General features: G+C 37.9%; 1 protein-coding gene across 3 annotated transcripts in view; it reads left to right on the forward strand.

Annotated features, from left to right (window-relative positions):
• The first annotated feature begins 765 nt into the window (after positions 1-765).
• LOC120806429 (protein FAM102A-like) overlaps positions 766-19,204 on the forward strand; it is a 39,061-nt gene continuing 20,622 nt past the window's right edge. The window contains exon 1 of one of the 3 annotated variants that reach the window (XM_040157622.1): positions 766-951. In XM_040157622.1, coding sequence (XP_040013556.1) covers positions 926-951 — 26 coding nt within the window. In that variant the 5' untranslated portion in view covers positions 766-925. Of the gene's footprint in view, positions 952-1,446; positions 1,620-1,864; positions 1,908-19,204 lie in introns of those variants that run through there. The other 2 variants (XM_040157621.1, XM_040157623.1) reach the window with 2 other exon arrangements.

A 19,204-nucleotide genomic window follows, 5' to 3' on the forward strand; every position in this document is an offset into this window, starting at 1 on the left:
TTACAAGCCAGGTTACATATTGATGAGATAGCGAGATAATGAGCTAACGAGCGACCGTACCGGTGAATTACGTAATTCATCGAAGGGGCTGATGAATGAAAGAAAGCAATTGGGATGCAGTTTGCTATAAAGGTGGTTACTATTAGTGGTAACATTACGACAAAAATAAACCCGGTCATGGAAGACTATGAGGTCGTTTGTGTAACTTAGTGTTAAATATGCTTCAGCTGAATAAAATCAACTCTTCTAACATTGGGATATTGAATTGCAGCCACAAATAGCAATGACAGAAACTCCACTTCAGCACAGTAACCAATGCCCAACATGTTTGTTGAGGTCCCCTTCCATTTTGTTCTTTTTTATGTTTTATGGGCACTGGCAAATTATGAATTGATACACTGTTGTGGACTGTGTCATTGGTGCTACATTGCTACTATGTCACAACCTTTGTTCACACCGTGTTGCTTGGGGACACATATGACGGTATCTCTCAGCTGGCACTTCCGGTCTCACCTGACCATGTTTATTACTTGGAAATCTAACTAATCTAAATCTTGTTTTTTTATAATAAAGTTACATAGTTAAATAGTCAGTTTCAAGATTCAGAATTTTGACTTTTTATTACTATTATTATTATTATCATCTTCATCATTATTAATATGAGTAGTAGTAGTAGTAGAGTTTCACATTTGTTTCCAATACTCGGTGCCCCAATCCTCTTCCTCATTCACCTCTGCTGAGACTTTGTGGACGGTCCCTAACTCGCCCCGTGAGATGTCAGACGTTCAGGGAGCAACGCTGACTGACTGCTGTAGTACTCCAGTGAAGTGGGAAAAGTTGGTGAAGATGCATTGAAACCGAGAACTGTCACGTACCCGTACTCCGGTTCTCCGCAGCGGTACACAGCTGTGCCGTTTTAACAAGTATGAGGAGAAGCACACCGGCGGAACGGTAAGGGTTGGGGGAGACGTATGTAGTGCGAAAGCTTGTTAGTTAACGCGCTGAGTGCTTTCGTTGTTTGCGTGGCAGCTGTCTGCAGTCTAGTAATGATAGCGAAAAGGCAAGCAACCATGCGAAATTTAAAGAATAATGTCTAAGAGTATTTGAAAATACCAGATTCATTAGCCGAGATTGTAATCAATAATATATAGGAGGTCTTGTAATATATTTGTAATGTGGGGTAAAACAAAAAATGTACGGACCAGATTTCCACAGCTGTCACTGCTGCAAAAACCTTAACATGCAGATGTAAATAAAACCGAGTTGATATTGTTGTATAACGATCTTTCCCCCCCCCCTAATTCCAGGTCTAAACAACACTTCAGAAAATGATTAACCTCAAGGCAAAGAAGGATTTTCAACTTCAGTTTTAAAGCCAAATACAGTCCATTTATATTTCTTTTTTTTTTTTTTTTTTTTTCTCCATTCATTGGTGTTCGTAGCACCATGAGCACACTCCAGCAGCTGGGGACTATGTCTTTTCTAATGAAAAAGAAGAAGTTCAAGTTTCAAGTGCATTTTACATTGGAGGAGCTTACGGCAGTGCCTTTTGTCAATGGAGTACTTTTCTGTAAGATCCGGCTGATTGATGGTGGGGACTTTGCCGTCTTGTCATCCAGGTATTTAGAACAAATTGTCACTTCCTTGTCGTAAACCACTCAAACCTCTGGTGCATGCACTCCACACTTATGCTTCCATGACTTTACCTCCACAGATGTTAAATGTAAGTCCTTTATTTCCCATTTCATTAGTTGACACTTTCCTGTTTTTTACAAATAGAGCAGAGACAGATTATACAGACACACTCTGGTACAAAGGAGTGGAGGATTCATCGCTGTTTGTTTTTGTTTTTTTTTGTATATCAAGTAAGTGAGAATGTGCCTTGGATGGTGTCAGCTGTAAAACTGGTATGAAACTGCATGTTTTGTAGTTCAACCTTTAGTACACTATGTGTTATTTTACCCTCATGTCTCCTGGGAAAGTTGCCTTTGTGCTGTGTCTCAGCTCCACCCTGCCGTACATTCACACTGGGAGCTTCCCAGCAGTAACACAGCCTCCTGTAGTCGCTCGGTGGAAGTATGTTGAGGTTATGTGTCCTGCTCAAGGGCTCATGGGTAGAATTGTTGATGGAGTCGGGGGCAAAAATCATTCACTCTGCTGCTAGGATTCAAACTGGCAACCTTCTACTTTGGCAACCGCCCAGTCCAAGTCCATGGTGCCCCAATGTCTAGATATCTGTAAGGTCCGTTCACTAGGACCACAAAAACATAGGGGGACTATTTCTGCAGTAGTTCCAATGACAGTTCCACTGAGAGAGAAAATATGGGATTTTGGTTTGGGTGACGAAACCTTTTAATGATCAGATATTAGTAGATTAAAAGGCCTCTGATGGCCCCCAAATCACACACCCTCATCCTCCACCCACCAGTGTATACACCTTAGTGACATGACTTCAGTAAGACTCACTAATTACATTTGTGGATCAATATGAAAAAGCTGTTGGGAAGTGCCATGACAAGTCTCCAGGTTCAAAGAATAACAGATAAGCCTTTAAGCACCACACAAACGTTTTTGCAGGTTATAACCCATGTAGGGCATATAATAATGTTTCAGATCTCTCAAAACTCATTTGTCCTCTCCTCATTTTCATTCTTTTCTGTAAAGTTTGGAAATCAGCTTGCAGAGAATTTTAATGTCCTTACTTAGGATAGATAAGTATTCAAATTACTACTCAATACTAACATTACTTTTATGACAGTTAAAGAATAGATAAACTTTTAAGGAAATATGCTTGTTGTGTGGAGCTGGAGTGAGAATGCTGTTCGCTTAGCATAAAGACTGGAAGCAGGAAGAAACTGCCAGCCTGGCTCTATCCTAAGCTAAAAAATACACCTACCCAACAACAGCAAAAGCTCACAAATGAACACCTATCATGTTTTTTTTATATTTTGTACAAAAAGGAAATTTAAAAATGACAATCTGGGGCGTTATTTTGGGGAGTTATTGTTAAAGTATTTTTTTGACATACAATCTACTCATCTGACCAATTCTTCTGTGCAGGGTCTCCAACTATAGTGTTGGTTGCCAGAAAGGGTGAGTGAGTACAGGTTTTGGTATAGGTCTTACAGGCATGATGGTGATACTCTGCTAGGATGACTATAGTCCAATATCTGCAATGTATAGATTTGAATGGAATGAGACTGTGACTGTAGCAGGTGGAAGAAGAGTGGATTCTAAGTAGAACCTCTTCCCACTCCTCATATTTAAACCTGTGGTCTAGGTCAACATCCCAATCCTGTCTCTTTTAATTAATTAATTAAATGGTTTATTGAATTTAAACTTTAGTGTGAAAGACTTGTGAGGTCCAGGGCCTATTGAGGCAACTGTGTTAATTTGAGATGTGTTAATTTGAAAGTATTTGAGGATTAAAACTATGAATATGGTTTAGTACATTACTATGTTTAATAGAGTGAGTTAAGGCCTTTTACATTCCAGCTTGAGGAATTCATAACTACTCCCCTGGTGAGAGTCATTTCATTCACCTTCTTATCTGCCACGTGTGATAATACAGCCCATACCGAAATTCCTAGACAAGAAGGGAGAATTAATTACATAAAGAGAAAACGCAGGATGAATGCTAACAGAAATAGCAAGGAACCTCGAAAAATAGAAATGACCGGAGTGGAATGCCCTTTAAGAAGGAACAAGGGGGATTCAGAACTAACCGGGGATGGGGTGGGGAGTGTGAGGGGATAATGCAGCTAGCCACATCCAACAGTACTGCACTCACACTACACTGTAAACATACATAGAGTTATTAGAAGCACTGAGTAAAGTGGGGTCTCCAAAGAATTGAAACATGAAAATGAAAACGGAAAAATGAATTAAATTTAAAAAAAATGGAGTTTGACACTGATGTTTCGTGCAGCTGAATAAGGCAGTAGTATAACCATTTATACAGGCTAATTATGACAGGAGGACCAAGCCGTGACTGAGACATTGTTAGTAAATATCCGCAGACATTTAAGTGTCCACTGTGTGTGTTAGAGAGCAGATTGCCTTACCGGGAGGTTAGTATAAATGGTATGGCTTCCTTCAAGAAGAAGTCCATGGCTGAGGAAAGCTCTTCAAACTCATGATCTCTGTCCTGGAATCTGACCACCAGCATATGTACCGAGGGGTACATGTGTTGGAATATGATCCCACCATTGTAACACTCGGTTTTGTTGTCTTTAGATTTTCCACAGCACTGGGCGGGTTCAGCAGATAAGTCAGGAAAGATAGATTGGAGAGACTTAGAATTTTAGGGAGTTTGCTCTGTGAGAGTTTAATAACCTCTGCTTTACTTTTGTAGTGATGAAAATGAATAACAGTCCAAGGGGGTCGCTCAGAAACAGGTTTTGGTTGTAGGGAGCGTTCAATCACTGAGGCACAAGATAATTTTACCTACGATGCACACACATGTTCCTGGGGATCATCAAGAGTTTCGGGTCTTTCAACATCATACTCCCTCCCCCAGGCGACCCAGCAGATGCTGATCAGACCCCTGCGTTGTGTACAGCTGCCAACAGCTAAGTACATTGCACCCAGGGTTGTTCTCTCTTTAGCCATGGCCATGTAGAGACTCTTTTTGCTGTGCTGGTGTTCCCGCCAGGCTGTTGTCTTCTTTTTGCCATCTTTGCAAGTGTTCCAAGGGGTCTGGCCAGCAAAACCTCGACATCCAACCACTATGGGCAGACACTTCCCATTCTGTCTTGATTCTCTGAACTGGCTAATGAGATCTACCGTCAGTTTCAGTAGGAGGACGTGCTTGGTGGAGTCTGACCAGAGAACCACATCAGGATTTAGGGTGGTGGTGGAGGGAATTCTAGCTGCTTCCCCTTTAACTGATATCATACTTACTAACAGACCACACAAATACCCTGACTCTGGAATTCTTGCCCTTGATTTTAGTGATCACTGTCCTGTCATCTGTGTCAGAGAAAAGAAAATTCCTAAATCTCAAATTATCACAAGAAATTATAAACATTTTAATCTTCAGGATTTTTTAAATGAATTATCAATTTCTGACACTGATAATATTTTCTCTATTACTGATCCGTGGCACTGGCAAACTTTTTTTTCACAATCTTTTAAAGTTATTGCTGACAGACATGCCCCTTATTAAAACATAGAATTAACAACAACAGATACAGTCCTTGGTTCTCCCCACAACTCTCCAATGCCAGCCACAACAGAGACAAAGCATCAAAGAGAAGAAACATCTGCACCAGCACGATTAGGAAGGCTAAATCAAATTATTATCATTCAGCTCTTTCTTCCTGTGATAGCTCCACTAAATTTTGGAACACCATAACATGTTAAGAACTCACCATGGGCACACCTCCCTCCCCAAATCAAACAAAGAATCAGGTCATATTACTGGAACATCCTTCATGGTTAATGCTTTTAATCATCATTTCCTCTCCTCTGGTCTTTTATTTAATATGTCTGCAGATTCAACTGTAGACAGTTACCATATCCCCCCAGTAGAAGGAGTCCCCATCGCCTCAGCTTAAACTGGCTGCAGATGATTACATAACTCTGCTTACGTTTAAAGCATGCAAAGAGTGGTGCAGATAATCTTTAGTCTTGTCTTCTTCATCCAAGTGCCCCCTTAATCTGTCCACATCTAGCTCATATCTTTAACCTAATGTTATTAACAGGCATGATTCAGCTTAGTGGTATAGCGCCTTAGTACTACCCTTACACAAAAGAGGTGACGTCTCTGATCTCAGCAATTACTTTTCAATATCTAAACTTCCTTTCTTAGCAAAAATCCTAGAATCATTGGTTAATTGACAACTGCGCACCTTTACTTTCTCACTAAACCTACTACAGCCACAGCAGTCTGGTTTTCACCCAGGCCACAGCACAGTAACAGCTGCAGTTTCAGTTATAGATAACATTATCTCCTCCCTTGCTAAAAAACCAATTTTGAGCTGCCCTCTTCATTGACCTCTCAAAAGCATTTGGTTCCTACTCCATAAACTACATTCTATAGGTCTAAATGAAACCACACTCAATTAGTTTCAATCTTACCTTACACAAAACTCAGGCTGTTGTTGCTGATGGTATTCAGTCAAGCCATCTTACCATCAGAAATGGGCTGCTACAGCGTCCATTACTGTTTACAGTAAATAACATATTAAACATAATTGTTTCTAATCAATACTTCAATCTCCATTTTTTGCTGATGATACAATTTTATAATCCCCAGGCTCCACCCCAGCCCAGGCCCTGACTTGTCTTCAGTCTGCCTTTGTTGACTTCCAATTATCAATCCTTAATTATTACTATATACAGCTTAGTTTTAAATGCAGAGAAGACCAAATACATAGTTTTCTCCACCTCCACCAGCATCTCTGACCTTCCTGCTATTAAAAACTTTATATGGCACCCATATTGCTATAAATACTAAAAATACTTAGGAATTTTGCTTGACAGTAGACTATCCTTCAAAAAAACTCATATTCAACATTTGATTGAAAAATTAAAAATAAAACTAGGCTTCTTGTGTAGAATTAAAGGCTGTATCCCTCCAATCCGTATAACTATTGTACAGTCAACATTCATTTCTTTCACTGACTGTGGAGATTTTCTGTATTGTCATGATGCCCCATCTACACCCCAGTACTTAAACCCTGTGTATCATAGTGCACTAAGCTTTATGAAAAGTGACAAATACCGTAATCATCATTGTTCTCCGTGTACCACATGGTGGGTTGGACCTCCCTACAGTCAAGAAGAAATAGCCTTCTCATATTACTCATTCTCTATTATTATTATTATTATTATTATTATATTTAGTCTTATTATTAGCTATATTATTATAATTATTAGTTATTAGTTATTATTATTATTATTATTGTTATAAATCTTTATGTGGAAACTGCATTGTGTTATGTTCTTTCCTATTGCCTGCCCCCCAACCTCTCTCTCTCTCTCTCTGTCTTTCTCCCCTCCTCTTTGTCTTTCTCTTTCTCTTTCAACCCAATCGGTCTTGACAGACTGCCGCCCACCATGAGCTGGGTTCTGTTCAAGGTTTCTGCCTGTTAAAAGGGAGTTTTTCCTTGCTGCTTTCGCCAAGTGCTTGCTCGTGGGGGAATCTTGGGTCTCTGTAAATATAACTATAAAGATGTGATTTGGCGCTAAATAAATAAAATTGAACTGAATTGAATTGAAATTGAATTTATAAAGCTCTTCCCGATATTCTTCATCCGTAACGCCAAGGTTCACAATTGCGCAATCTAGAAGTAGTACCTGAAATTTGTAACTCCCAGCCCTTACATCTATAGGTAACATCTGAAAGAGGTAAAAAACCCTTTGAAAAACATTCATATGTACACTCTCACTGAAGACAATCGGATAAAGAGGGAATGTTGACCAGCGATCCAGATCTTTACCACTGCATCTGATTATTTTCTTATAGTTTGCATCATATAATTTTTCTAAAGAATAGCGAATACAAATACATAAGTATCTAAAGCCATTCTTAGGCCATTTAAACTCACTCTGAAGTTTAACAGGTTTTGGAATTTGGCTTCTAATATCCATGGCCCAGTTTTATCCATGCTCACTTTATATCCTGAATAATATCCATACTGAAAAATAAACTCTTTTAGATGAGGTATTGTTGTCACAGGTTCCTTTTGGAAGAGCAAGATGCCACAGGGTATAATTTATGTTCTTCTCCACTGATGGTGATGCCCTTAATATTACTGTAATCTCGAATAAACTGAACTAGAGGGTAAATACTGATGGCAAACAATGGAGGTGACAGTAAGCATCCTTGGACTACAACCATGTTCCACGCACTCTGATCTATGACCATTGACGCTGACCGAGGGAAGTGGGCTTGAATAAAATGTTTGTATCCATTTAACAAAATTAGTATCAAATCTGAACAGCCTATGGGTTTGATGTAAATACCACCAGGACACACAATCAAATGATTTATTCGAATTGAGGGATAGAAACTAAGTCACTCCCCCTTTGGATTTTGAATAACTCATAATTATTCAGATGTATCATTTGAGTGATAACCTTATTTACTCTTTTATTTAAAAAAGTCATTAATATACATAGATAGCCATTCAACAGAGAAATGTTCATCATGTTATGTTGTGTATTATCATCATAGTCGCTCCTTCCGTGAGCTTGCCATTGTGCCGATTGTAAAGCATAATGATATGCTTTTAGTAGAAGGGGTGTATTAATTCTTTAAAGCTTTTATAAAATTCTATAATGAATCATTTGGTTGTTTTGTAATGAGGAAATCATCTCTTGCAGTCTCATAAAGGGTTCATCCAAATTCCTTTGCCATCGACTCTGTTAATTCAGTTAGTTTTATATTTTTCAAGAACAATACTAAAGCCCTGTCATTGGAGCAGGTGTCCGTATTTTTATATAAGGAATTGCATAATACTGCAAAGGACTCAGCAGTTTCGTCTGGTTTAGTAGGAGGACTGGTTAGATTACTAGATTTTATCTTCTGTACTATGTTTGATGATTGCTGCTTTCTCAGTCTATATGCCAATAATCTACTTGCCCTGTTACCATGTTCATTATATCTTTGATTGGTAAACCTTAAATTGCCTTAAATCTTCTCCACGATTAAAACTATTTCATTCTCTCTGGGCGTCTTTCAGGTTATTCAGGAGCATAGGATCTAGTTTAGTTTATGTTGTTATTCTATCTTTTTAATTGTTTGTTCCAGTTCAGCGATTTGGCAATTGCAAGTTACATCATACAGCCTCTAAGTTGTGCTTTTACACAATCCCAAAATATGAGTAGTGCTGAAACATTTGTTTTGGCAGAATGGGCAGAACAAAAAAAATAAGCAGCTGTGAAAACTGTCTTGTATGCCAAATTAGTTTATCAAGACAGTCTTGTGTCCCAGTAATTGTCTGTGCATGGAGATCAAGATAAGGCCAAATATTGCCAAATATTCACCAAACAGGCTCCTAAAGAACCACTAATACAAAAAAATCGATGTATGGCCACAACAGCATCATAAATGATATTAGTCTGGGCCTCTGATCTTTGGTATGGAGTACAAATGTCTTCATGGAGCCCCACTACAACTTCACCTTTTACCTCATCCAAGAGACCTTCAATTTTCCTTTCTACATGTCTGAAATTAGTTATAACATTCCAAACAAAATGACAGCACCAGGTAAAGGAAAGAGATGAGAAAAGGGAAGCGGAGGAGAAGATTCTAGTGAGAGCATGATGAAGCTAGCGGGCATGGGAGAAGCTTTTCAACATTTTGTACACCAAATGTAGAGAAGAGGCTGTTGGCCATTTATGATGTTTACACAAATTTGGTTTTGGAACCTCCTTCATGAAATAGATTGAGAAAATGTACTCACACTCTAATGCCTCAGTTATTACTTATCAAAATATTTCTCGCCCTTTTGAAATTTGTTGTGGGACCCTCCAAGGCTGTCCTTTCTCCCTGTTTCTGTTTTCAGTTATCATTGAACCATTGGCTACTAGCATCAGACAAAACCCTCTAGTATCTCCCATTGACATGTATGGATATATACATTGCCTTTTGTTAAATGCTGATGACATCCTTTTATACATCTCCAACCCGCAAGAATTAAATCCCCCTCCTCCTGTCCCTAATTACTAATTTTGGCAGTCTCTGAGGATTTTCTATCAACTGGGGCAAGAGTGAAATAATTCCAGTTTCTACAGTGCTAAATAGGCCTTATTTCCGGCCCATTCTTATAATATAATAACTATAATAATTTAATAATAAAGCTATAATAACTTTTCATATCTTGGTGTGATTGTAACAAGAAATCCAGAAGACCTCTTACGATTGAATTGGCAAATCAAAATTTAGCAAGTTAAACATAATAGTGACTTTTGCAAAGCCCTCCCAGTCTCTTAGGTCAGGAACATAAATCTATTCCAATCTATTCTGTGTTTTATTGCTCAGACTTACTTGAAGCATTTGGATTCAATTATTATACCCTTCATTTGGAACTATAAAGCCATTAGAATTTCTAAGAATCACTTATCAAAATCAAAGGATGCAGGTGGTTTTAACCTAAAAAACTTCAAAAAATGTATTATTGGGCTGCTATATTAATTCCTCAGAAATCTATGTTGACACTCCAATTTGTGAAAATCATTCCTTTGTACCTGGCCTGAATGATATTGTTTTTCCACTTGGAAACAGAGAGGTATCTGTAATATAGGTGACTTTTTATATATATATTTTTTCAGAAATTTTGAAATCTTAGTCAATAAATAAATTTGATCCTGTTAGGACCAGTTTCTTTTAAAAAAAAAAAAATCTTTTCCTACATAACAGAACTCTGTTAAACACAGCAAGACCTAAACGTGTGTGGGCTGACAAATTGAATGTAGAACTCAAACATGAGGTATGGGATGAATGCCCATTGTAACTGATGTCTTGTTTCAACTGCCAGCCCAAATCCATTGTTTGGCATATCCACATTTGGAGGTAGTTTGAAAGTCCAATTGGTTTTCTGCAGATGTGTCTCAGTCTGGACGCTCTGACCTCTCAATTCGGATTCCAAAGTGTTTTGCGTCACTTGCGAAGCGACACACAATGACCATGTCAAACCCAGAGTGACGAGAGTTAGTAGAATTCATGCTGTTACTAGCAGAGCGCAATCGGAGAGTATAGTTTTTTAGCGCTATGGAGAACAACAACAATGAGAGCAACAGTCCGTGGACAGATGCCAAAATAAATTGTGTGGAGGGGAAGATGATGGACCTCCATTTCTCATGCTTCTGTGCTGGAAAGCCGCCTTTCCAGCGTAGCTATGCCTATGTTGCGTATCATGAGGTTTGTCTCCTGGCTTTTTCAATGCAGGCTTCAGTGTGAGCAGTTGATTTTCAAATTTCTGTCATTTTGAAGTGTATCTCTCTGCAGTTTTATACTGTTGCAGTTGAACTTGTTCCTGGCTCGTTCCAGGATGGTATGGGAGCCTCACAGTCCGACTCCTCATCCATTCTTCCATGTCCTCACATTTTGTTTTTGGGTCTTCCACTTGGTTTTTGGCATTAGTCACTATAGTCTGAAGGGACTTTGAGAGTCCCCCCTTTACATACTTGATATTCCCTTTCATTTGCTCAATTTTGGATCGAATAGTGGTAGCATCATTCACAATTTCATCTCACACTGCCCACAGTTCGCTTTTTAGTGTATCCAAACTCTTCAACTCCTGCTTTATCACTGAGGATATATCTGACCTCGGAGAGGAGAGAATGTCAGATTTAATCACTTCAAAGTCCACGTTTGTATTTTCAGGCCGCACCATGGAGGCAAGTGTGTTGGGGTTTCCTGGGGTACTCTGTGCTAAGGCTTTAGGTCTGGCACTGTAGGAGGCAGAGTGTTTGTATTTTCAGAGAATTGCCGCCTTGCACAATGGTAATACTGGTCCAGTGTCAGTCTTTTTTGTCACTTTTCAATTCTGTATGCTATGAACTCTGCCTGATTCAGATTCCTTGGCTAGTGAAGTGGGAGGTACAGTTGGTTTAGGCAGTATTTTTTTCACTACCAATTTACATTTAGAAGCTTATTATTAGCAGTGCAAATGGTTTTGCTCTAACATAGCAATGTCTGTCAGTAGGTCAATGAGTTCATAATGAAATATTTAAAAAACTATTGAATGGATTTTTCATGATCCCCTCATGATAAATTGTAATCACTTTGGTGATTCTCTGTCATTTATTAGTGCCATCATTTTGTCAAAATTAACTTTGTCCAATACATTACCGATAACAGCCTCAGCTGTTCTGCTCTTAACCATGACAGACTACCTTTGGGGGACAGCACGCGATGAAGTTGTGTCTAGTTATGCTACAAATAGATGAAAACACTCCTGTCCGCACCATCATTGTGTTTGCAGTGACAATTTTAACCGGGATGACTACTGTCAGTCAAATAGGAGAAGAAATCCTATACCAAAGCACTTTTTCCTGAAGAAAAATACTGTTCCAAGAGCAGAGAGACCTGCTGTAGACAGAGTGGAGATAATTATGAGAGAGATTATTATGTTGACCTGGCATCAGTACACACGAAGCATGACAGGGTAACGGCAAAAAACAATCACTCAATAAACCAGTAGACTGCACAAAGTATCAGTTGAGTCTTGACTGATTATAAAATAATTAAATAGATCCATTTTCCCTTTTCAGCAGGTGACATCCATAATTAAGGAATAAGTGATATCAACAAGCTTACATTATCTGGGTAATATTGTTTCCAAAGTGTGTGTGCGTGGTGTAAAAAACTCATATCTATGCTTACCTATTGTATGACCTAACGTTATAAGACCATTTTTATGCCAACATTTGCATATCCTATACACATGAGTAGGAGATATTTGAGAGATACTTGCTGGCAATGAATCATGATGGTAGTTATTACTGATAATTATTATTATTATTATTATTATATTACTGATAAGGTTTGACATGACTTCTCCTTTTGTAAACATAAGAAAACAGAAAACATGTATATGCAATCCTGTACCTTTTTACTTTTCTCAATGAATCATGCCATTTAATTTGCTCTCTTCAACTAGGACTTAAATGCTCAACCAAGAGTTGGGAAAGTCCATTGGCCAGTCACCTTACTTGCGTGCAACAATGAATAGGACTAACCAATATAACCCCAACTGTTTTGCTACTTTCTTTGTGCAAGCAATTATCCACATAAAGCAGCTATTCATTAGGGTGTGGCATCGTGACAAACGTGTCAATTTAACACAAACAAGCCCCCAACAAATTAATTTCCAATTTTGTACATAGTTTAATATCCCTTAAATTTTAGACAGTAAAACAACAATTTGACATTCGTTTAATGAAGACACATCATGTTGTTTTTTTTGGTTTTTTTTTCATTGTCAATTCACTAATTTGCAGTGTTTCAATAAGTACTTGGGGGTTTAATTCACTTCGCTAGCAGTCAAGAACAGTGTCCTATGCTTTTGACATATTGACTTTGGTGTTTATCCTCAAAATACATGGTTCCATTACTATTTGCTTGCAGCTGATGTTCTAGCAGCAGGATTTGGATTGCCTATGTGACTCTGCTGCACTGTACTATGTCCTATAGTGTAGCTAACTGTGGTGGGCAGCTTTCACAATGGTGTGGTTAGCTTTGGCTTTTGAATTGAAGGGAACTTGACTCAGCATTGTTTCTAGTTGCAGTATTGCTCTAGAAAAGGGAAGTTTAACCAGTCTAATCTGTTGCTTTCAGTGAGTCTCCCGTCAGCTATGACTGAAAAATAAAAAATTTTCTGCTTTCACTATTTAGCGTCAGGTGTCTCTACACCATTGGAAAGATCAGACTTTAAATATTCTACAATATTCTACATGTCATATAAGGTTACAACCAGAAATGTCATATTATGCTTAAAACCCAAGAATATCCCTAAGAATAGTCTTTATCAAAACTTTAATTTGTGACCTATCAGCCATAACAGAAAACAAGTCAACTTTCACAGCTATGTGGAAAAAGGAACTTAACACAGCAAGTTCAACATACTGGATCAAAAGTAGTTACTTATCTTGGCTGTTGTCCATAAATGTTATAAATCACATGTGCCGTAAAACAATTTGAATTAGAATTATGACTCCATAAAGGATGCGGGTTACAAACCTCTATCTTTGGATTGCTTTTCGGGTTCCTCTTTTCTGTCTTCAGAACTCTCAGTCTCTTTTAAGATGCTCAAAAAACTCTATATAACTGCACTGTACCATGAGTTTGTGTAAATCAGGTTTTGTCAACTTTGTTATCATGCTTAACCTGTTAAAGTAGCACATACCCAAAATGGGACAAATACTGTATGCTTAACAGGCGGATTTAAAAATGTTTTATCTTGCTCCTTCACCGAGGGCAGCTGCTGCAGTCAGTTTGGATTCACATCACTCATAGTAGATTCAAGTGGTAACCTAGGTCACGGTAAAAAAATAAAAAAAATAAAAAAAAAAAGTTTAAAGCTCCTTGAACTGTTCTTGCTACGCAATCTACTTCTCTGTACGTGTATGTGTTCATTATGTCCCCAACACTCATATTTTCACCAAATTATGGCTAAATACAAAGATCAGGACTATCCCCTGACTTTTCCTTTAGCACCACCATGAGATTGACATTTGTGGTTTTGAGTGAAATGTATCAACAGCTATTGGATGGATTGTCATGACATTTGATACAAACATTCATCTCCCTCTCAGGATCTTTTGTAACAGCCATGGGGTTCCCTTAGTTTTAAATCTAGCTCCATATTCTGGATAAAATTTCATTTTTTCTAACACTTTGTTTTATACCAAATACCTACAAAACTAATGATATTCCCATCATTCTCAGCTGTACTCTGTGTTGAGTGCTAATTAGCAAATGTTAGCAAGCTAACATGCTTAATTAACATAGGGAACATAGTAAAGATTATACCTGCTTGCATTAGCACCGATAGACACAGAGCTTCTAGCCTGGCTGTAGACTCAGTCTTGTTCATATGATGCTTATGCCACTATTAAACACTGCTTGTCTATAATTTATTATTCATTGATGACATCATCTTTGAATCGCGAATGTTTCAAACATGGATGAGACATTGCATTCACAAAAAAAAAAATGGACACTTTATGTCATAATTCTGATTTACGTATCTCATAATAATGAGAAAAGATTTCATATTCCTGAGATCTAGATTAAATAAAAAAACAGGGCTCAAGTTGCAACCCACAGCGTAACTCACTTTTTCCATTTACTATGACAGGAATTGGAACGGTTCAGAACTTGCCTTCTGAATCATCAGGTTTTCAAGATTTCTTTAGTATCAAAGTAATTCATTGATAATTGGCAGTACATCCGATGGTACAGAGCTATTAAAATGAACTGTTAATAGCTAATTTTGTGTATTCCATTTTATCAAAATGTAAACAAATGTAGGCTAAAAAAGGGCTCAAGTCGCAGAGCACAGTGAAACTCACTCTTTTCCTGGCAAAAATATACTTCCTGTTTCCTGTAAAGTTTACATCTGTTCACAAAAGCTTCAGATCTTTTCTTGTAATTATAAGTTACTAAGTCATAATTACGAGATAAGGTCTCCAAAATTGTTTTCTCTTTTGAATGGAATGCGCTTCTGTACCTTTGAGGCATCAACCTACTGTTTTCACTGTCAGGATTAGGCAAGTCCTTTTTATTACCAACAAACTGTGATTGAGTCATTTTTTTAATGTTTCTCTTGTAACATAGCATAAGTTTTATGATACAACTGAGCTAGTATCCACAAGCAGCTTGCTGAAAGTTGTAGAAACTCGAACGGCTTGCCATCATATATGTTGTTTTGTGCATTGATTTGTGTGCTGTTTTCTCCTTTCACTGAATCTTTATAACAGAGGTTGTGAGTGCACAGTTAGCACAATACATAGAGTCACAATAGCCACATTTATGGGAAAAAGGCCAAGCTGAAATAAACAGGAATTTCTCCAGGGTTATGCATAGAAAGTGCAGTGATTGGACCACCAAACCAGAAGGTTGGGTTTAGCAATACGATTAAAAGTGGTAACATTCAGAGAGAGGAATGGTCAGGTTAGGTTAATAACCATTTTCCACTGTGGGATTTTTTCCTGGAACCCAGGAAACTTTTTAGGAACCGAAGAACGTTACCTTCAATTCCAAGGCAGCATGCAGGATCTAGATTAGTTCCAGGGCCAAGGTTCCTGCCACCCCAAAAGTCCTTGCTCTATGGGCACTTTTTTCAGATGGGCCAGGAATTATTGAAGCGGAGTTTGCAGCTTTGATTGTCACTGACTAGTAAAAGATAAGCCTCAGGCTGCTACGACTTGCTTCACTCACACAATAAGCAAGCACTGGGTTCCAATTGTTTCTATACTAGGACTACAGAAGGGAATTCCCTGCAATGTTTATTGACATTTATGTATATGTTGATGGTAATCGAGATAGTGTGTGATTACCACATCACACTTGTGTAAGTTGCATACTGGACCATAATGGGCTTCCAAACTAGCTGGGATGTCACAAAATCAGGTTTGTACATCCACATGATAAACCGAGATTATTATTCAGTTGACCTCAGTAATACATAGACTAACAGCAATTGTGTATAGTAAATAAATGCATTTACTTAATTACTGTACTTAAGTACACTTTTTAGGTACTTGAACTTGAGTTTTTCTTTTTCTATGCTAGTTCATACATCTAATCCACTACATTTCAGAGGGCAATATTGTACTTTTTAGCAGATATTAAGACCAAAATAGCTCTTATCAGATGCCAAAGCACTGCTCTGTGGTTTATAATACTCAGAGACAGGCTTTTACAACTGTGGAAAGTTATCACCATGGCAACTTTTTTATCTTTTGCTGCGGCAGTTACAACATAGGAGGTAACCGTAGAAATACGCTGTTCACGTCACAAAGGAGTGCTTGCATGCTGGAAAATGTTGTGTTGTGGTAAAAGCTGAGCAAGTTGAGTGTTCTTTTGCTGGAGCCATCTTTGTTGGCATCCCCGCTGTGTTGTCAGACTGCTAACGTTCAAATAAATGGGTACGAAATCTGGTCTATTTACAATGTATCTTCATCACATTTACAATATAAAAAATCCTGCACCCTGCTTTTGTTCCCCAAGCACACAACATGAATGTTTACTGTCGCCGTGGCAATAGATGCTAGTTTAGTAGCTAATGTTATCTTAGCTTAATCTACATATTAACATGAACAATAAAATTACAATATGACATTTCTAAACAAAAACAACTATCAACACCAAAAGCCATACTATCAAAGACCTTGACCAGAGTGCTGTCACAGTTAAAATAGCCTAACTGAAACTGTGTAATCTGATTATAAATATAGTGTAGTTCTACACAGACAATACAACTACATTAGTATGATGTGAAGTAACTTTTACCCACCTGAAAGAATGAATGAAAAATATAAAGGGATGAGTTGGCTGGCCTTCAGTGGGTAGATAACTGCCAGCTGGAGTAGCAGCGCAAACCCGCTGCCTCAAGGACCTGAAGCATCCTCGGGCCTTCACCTTTCATACCCAAACAGAAATGGATATGAAGCTGCGTCTTAGATAATATACATAGAACAAATAAACACACACTAATACTCATTGTGTCACATTGACATAATAAAATGATGAATGCATGTTACTGATCGCTGATTATTTTTTAAAAAGCTTGTGGAAAGATTGTGTGCTGTTATTTTCAAACGTGGAAATGATGTCGTAAGCAAGCGATCACAAAATGGCTGAGAAATACAAGTGGATTTTCATTCAGCGTGTTTCAAAACTCTGGGTGTGTAAAATGCAAATCCACAAGCATAGAATTGATATCCGCAAATGCCTTTTTGATTCACAGTTAAAAAATGGATTCAAAAATGCCTGTTCCAAAGTTGTGAATGTTAGGAAGATATTCACAAATGCTTTTCATTTATTTGTAAATTAATTGAATGTATTCACTGATATTTTTTTTATTTGTGGAATTTGTGTATTTGCAGATCCATTTTATCTTTGCAAGATATCTTTGTGAGTTTAAAAATCTTTTTTTGTATTTCTAGAAGGTGTTTTATATTTACAGATTACCCATTTACACATTGAGACAAATCTATGCCGATACAGGTTACTGTACAGATTAAAACTTTTCGTACAATACATGTCACCCTCTCATAAAATATGATGCCTTATTGTTGTAGATGAAATCATGCTCGCACATACTTACATAGACTGCTCATATTTTCTTCACATTCACCTTCACAAAATTACAGGCATACACGTTTCATGTTTGCCCAATTCATAACTCTCAGTCTCACTCCCAAGTATAACCATAAAGCTACCACCACCCTAGACATACACCTGCTAACTAAAGTCAGAGCATTGTTACGCAACCACCTATACAGTACCAGTTAATAAAAAGCACACACAGATAACAAATATAAGCCAAAACACATACATACACTAGCTGTCATTTGATTAAAAACAGTAATGACTGGGTTAGGAGATTTTAACTGCGAATGTGTGTCTGCATGTGGCCGCTTGTGTGAGTGTGTGTGTGTTATCATTTGCAACTGTCTTATTCCTCAGATTCTATCGCCAGAAAGAAAGGCAGAGAGTGACCGATAGGAGGACAGAGTTTTTGATTCAAGCACAGTTGTAGCAGCACTTTAGTCCTCATGGAAAAGCATTAATATACACCTCAACACAAGTGAGTATGGCCTACAGCATTTGTAAGCTAACAATTTCAGATGCTGTAGGGAAGTTATAGTCAGTGCCGTGCAGAAGAATAATTGAATTGAGCAGAAATGAAGCAGGTTCCATTAGGATATGAACTTTGTATAATACATTATAACAACCATGTTCATAGTGAGTGATCAGAAAAATCTAAACCCCTCTTTTGTACTGCTTTAACCCTGAATAAAACAAAGCAGTTAAAGAAAACCATGCAGACATGTTTTAACAGTTGTGTTACAAAAGGCTGTTCAAGAGTGGTAGGTAAATGTTCCTTTCTGCAGCTCCATTGTTTCAGTTCATCTCAAATGTGTTCAGTGAGATTAATAACAGGAGATTGTCATTATCAGACTGATAGTCAGACTGAAATGCCATTGCCTTTCATTTAATTCATTCAGCCTGACATTAGAGGTGTATCCATCCACATGTTTTCATGAACATTTACAATTTGGACTTTCAGAAATAAAAAACAGGTTAAAAAAAAAACCCTCAAAAACTCGACATATTGCAAAAGGTTTTTTACGCTTGGCTGACGTGGAAAAATTAATTAAAAAATTAATTAGTAGAAACGAAACAAAAATGACAAAGTCCAACGGTCAAGCTTCTAGTGAAGACGAAAACATCAGATCTGTGTGGAGCGATGAGAGGACGACACTGTAACCTCCCTCACATTAATACATGAAACAAACAGAAATGTCAGATTTCCATCATGTTTTCCACATGGTTTTTGTTCGTTTGAGCTTTGACTGGAGCTCTTTAAATGATCTCATCTCCCGTGTCCTCTTCTTCTGCAGTGGTTTGATGGCTTTTACTGGAAAATCAGCTCCGCCAGCTGTTCATCCCAATGAGCCCAACTCCTTCTTTTGTCAGATAAAGTTTGCCCTACATCTGAATGAAAATGTCGCTATTGTG

The sequence above is a fragment of the Xiphias gladius genome, chromosome 20 (assembly GCF_016859285.1).
Source record: "Xiphias gladius isolate SHS-SW01 ecotype Sanya breed wild chromosome 20, ASM1685928v1, whole genome shotgun sequence".
NCBI classification, from domain to species: Eukaryota; Metazoa; Chordata; class Actinopteri; order Istiophoriformes; family Xiphiidae; genus Xiphias; species Xiphias gladius.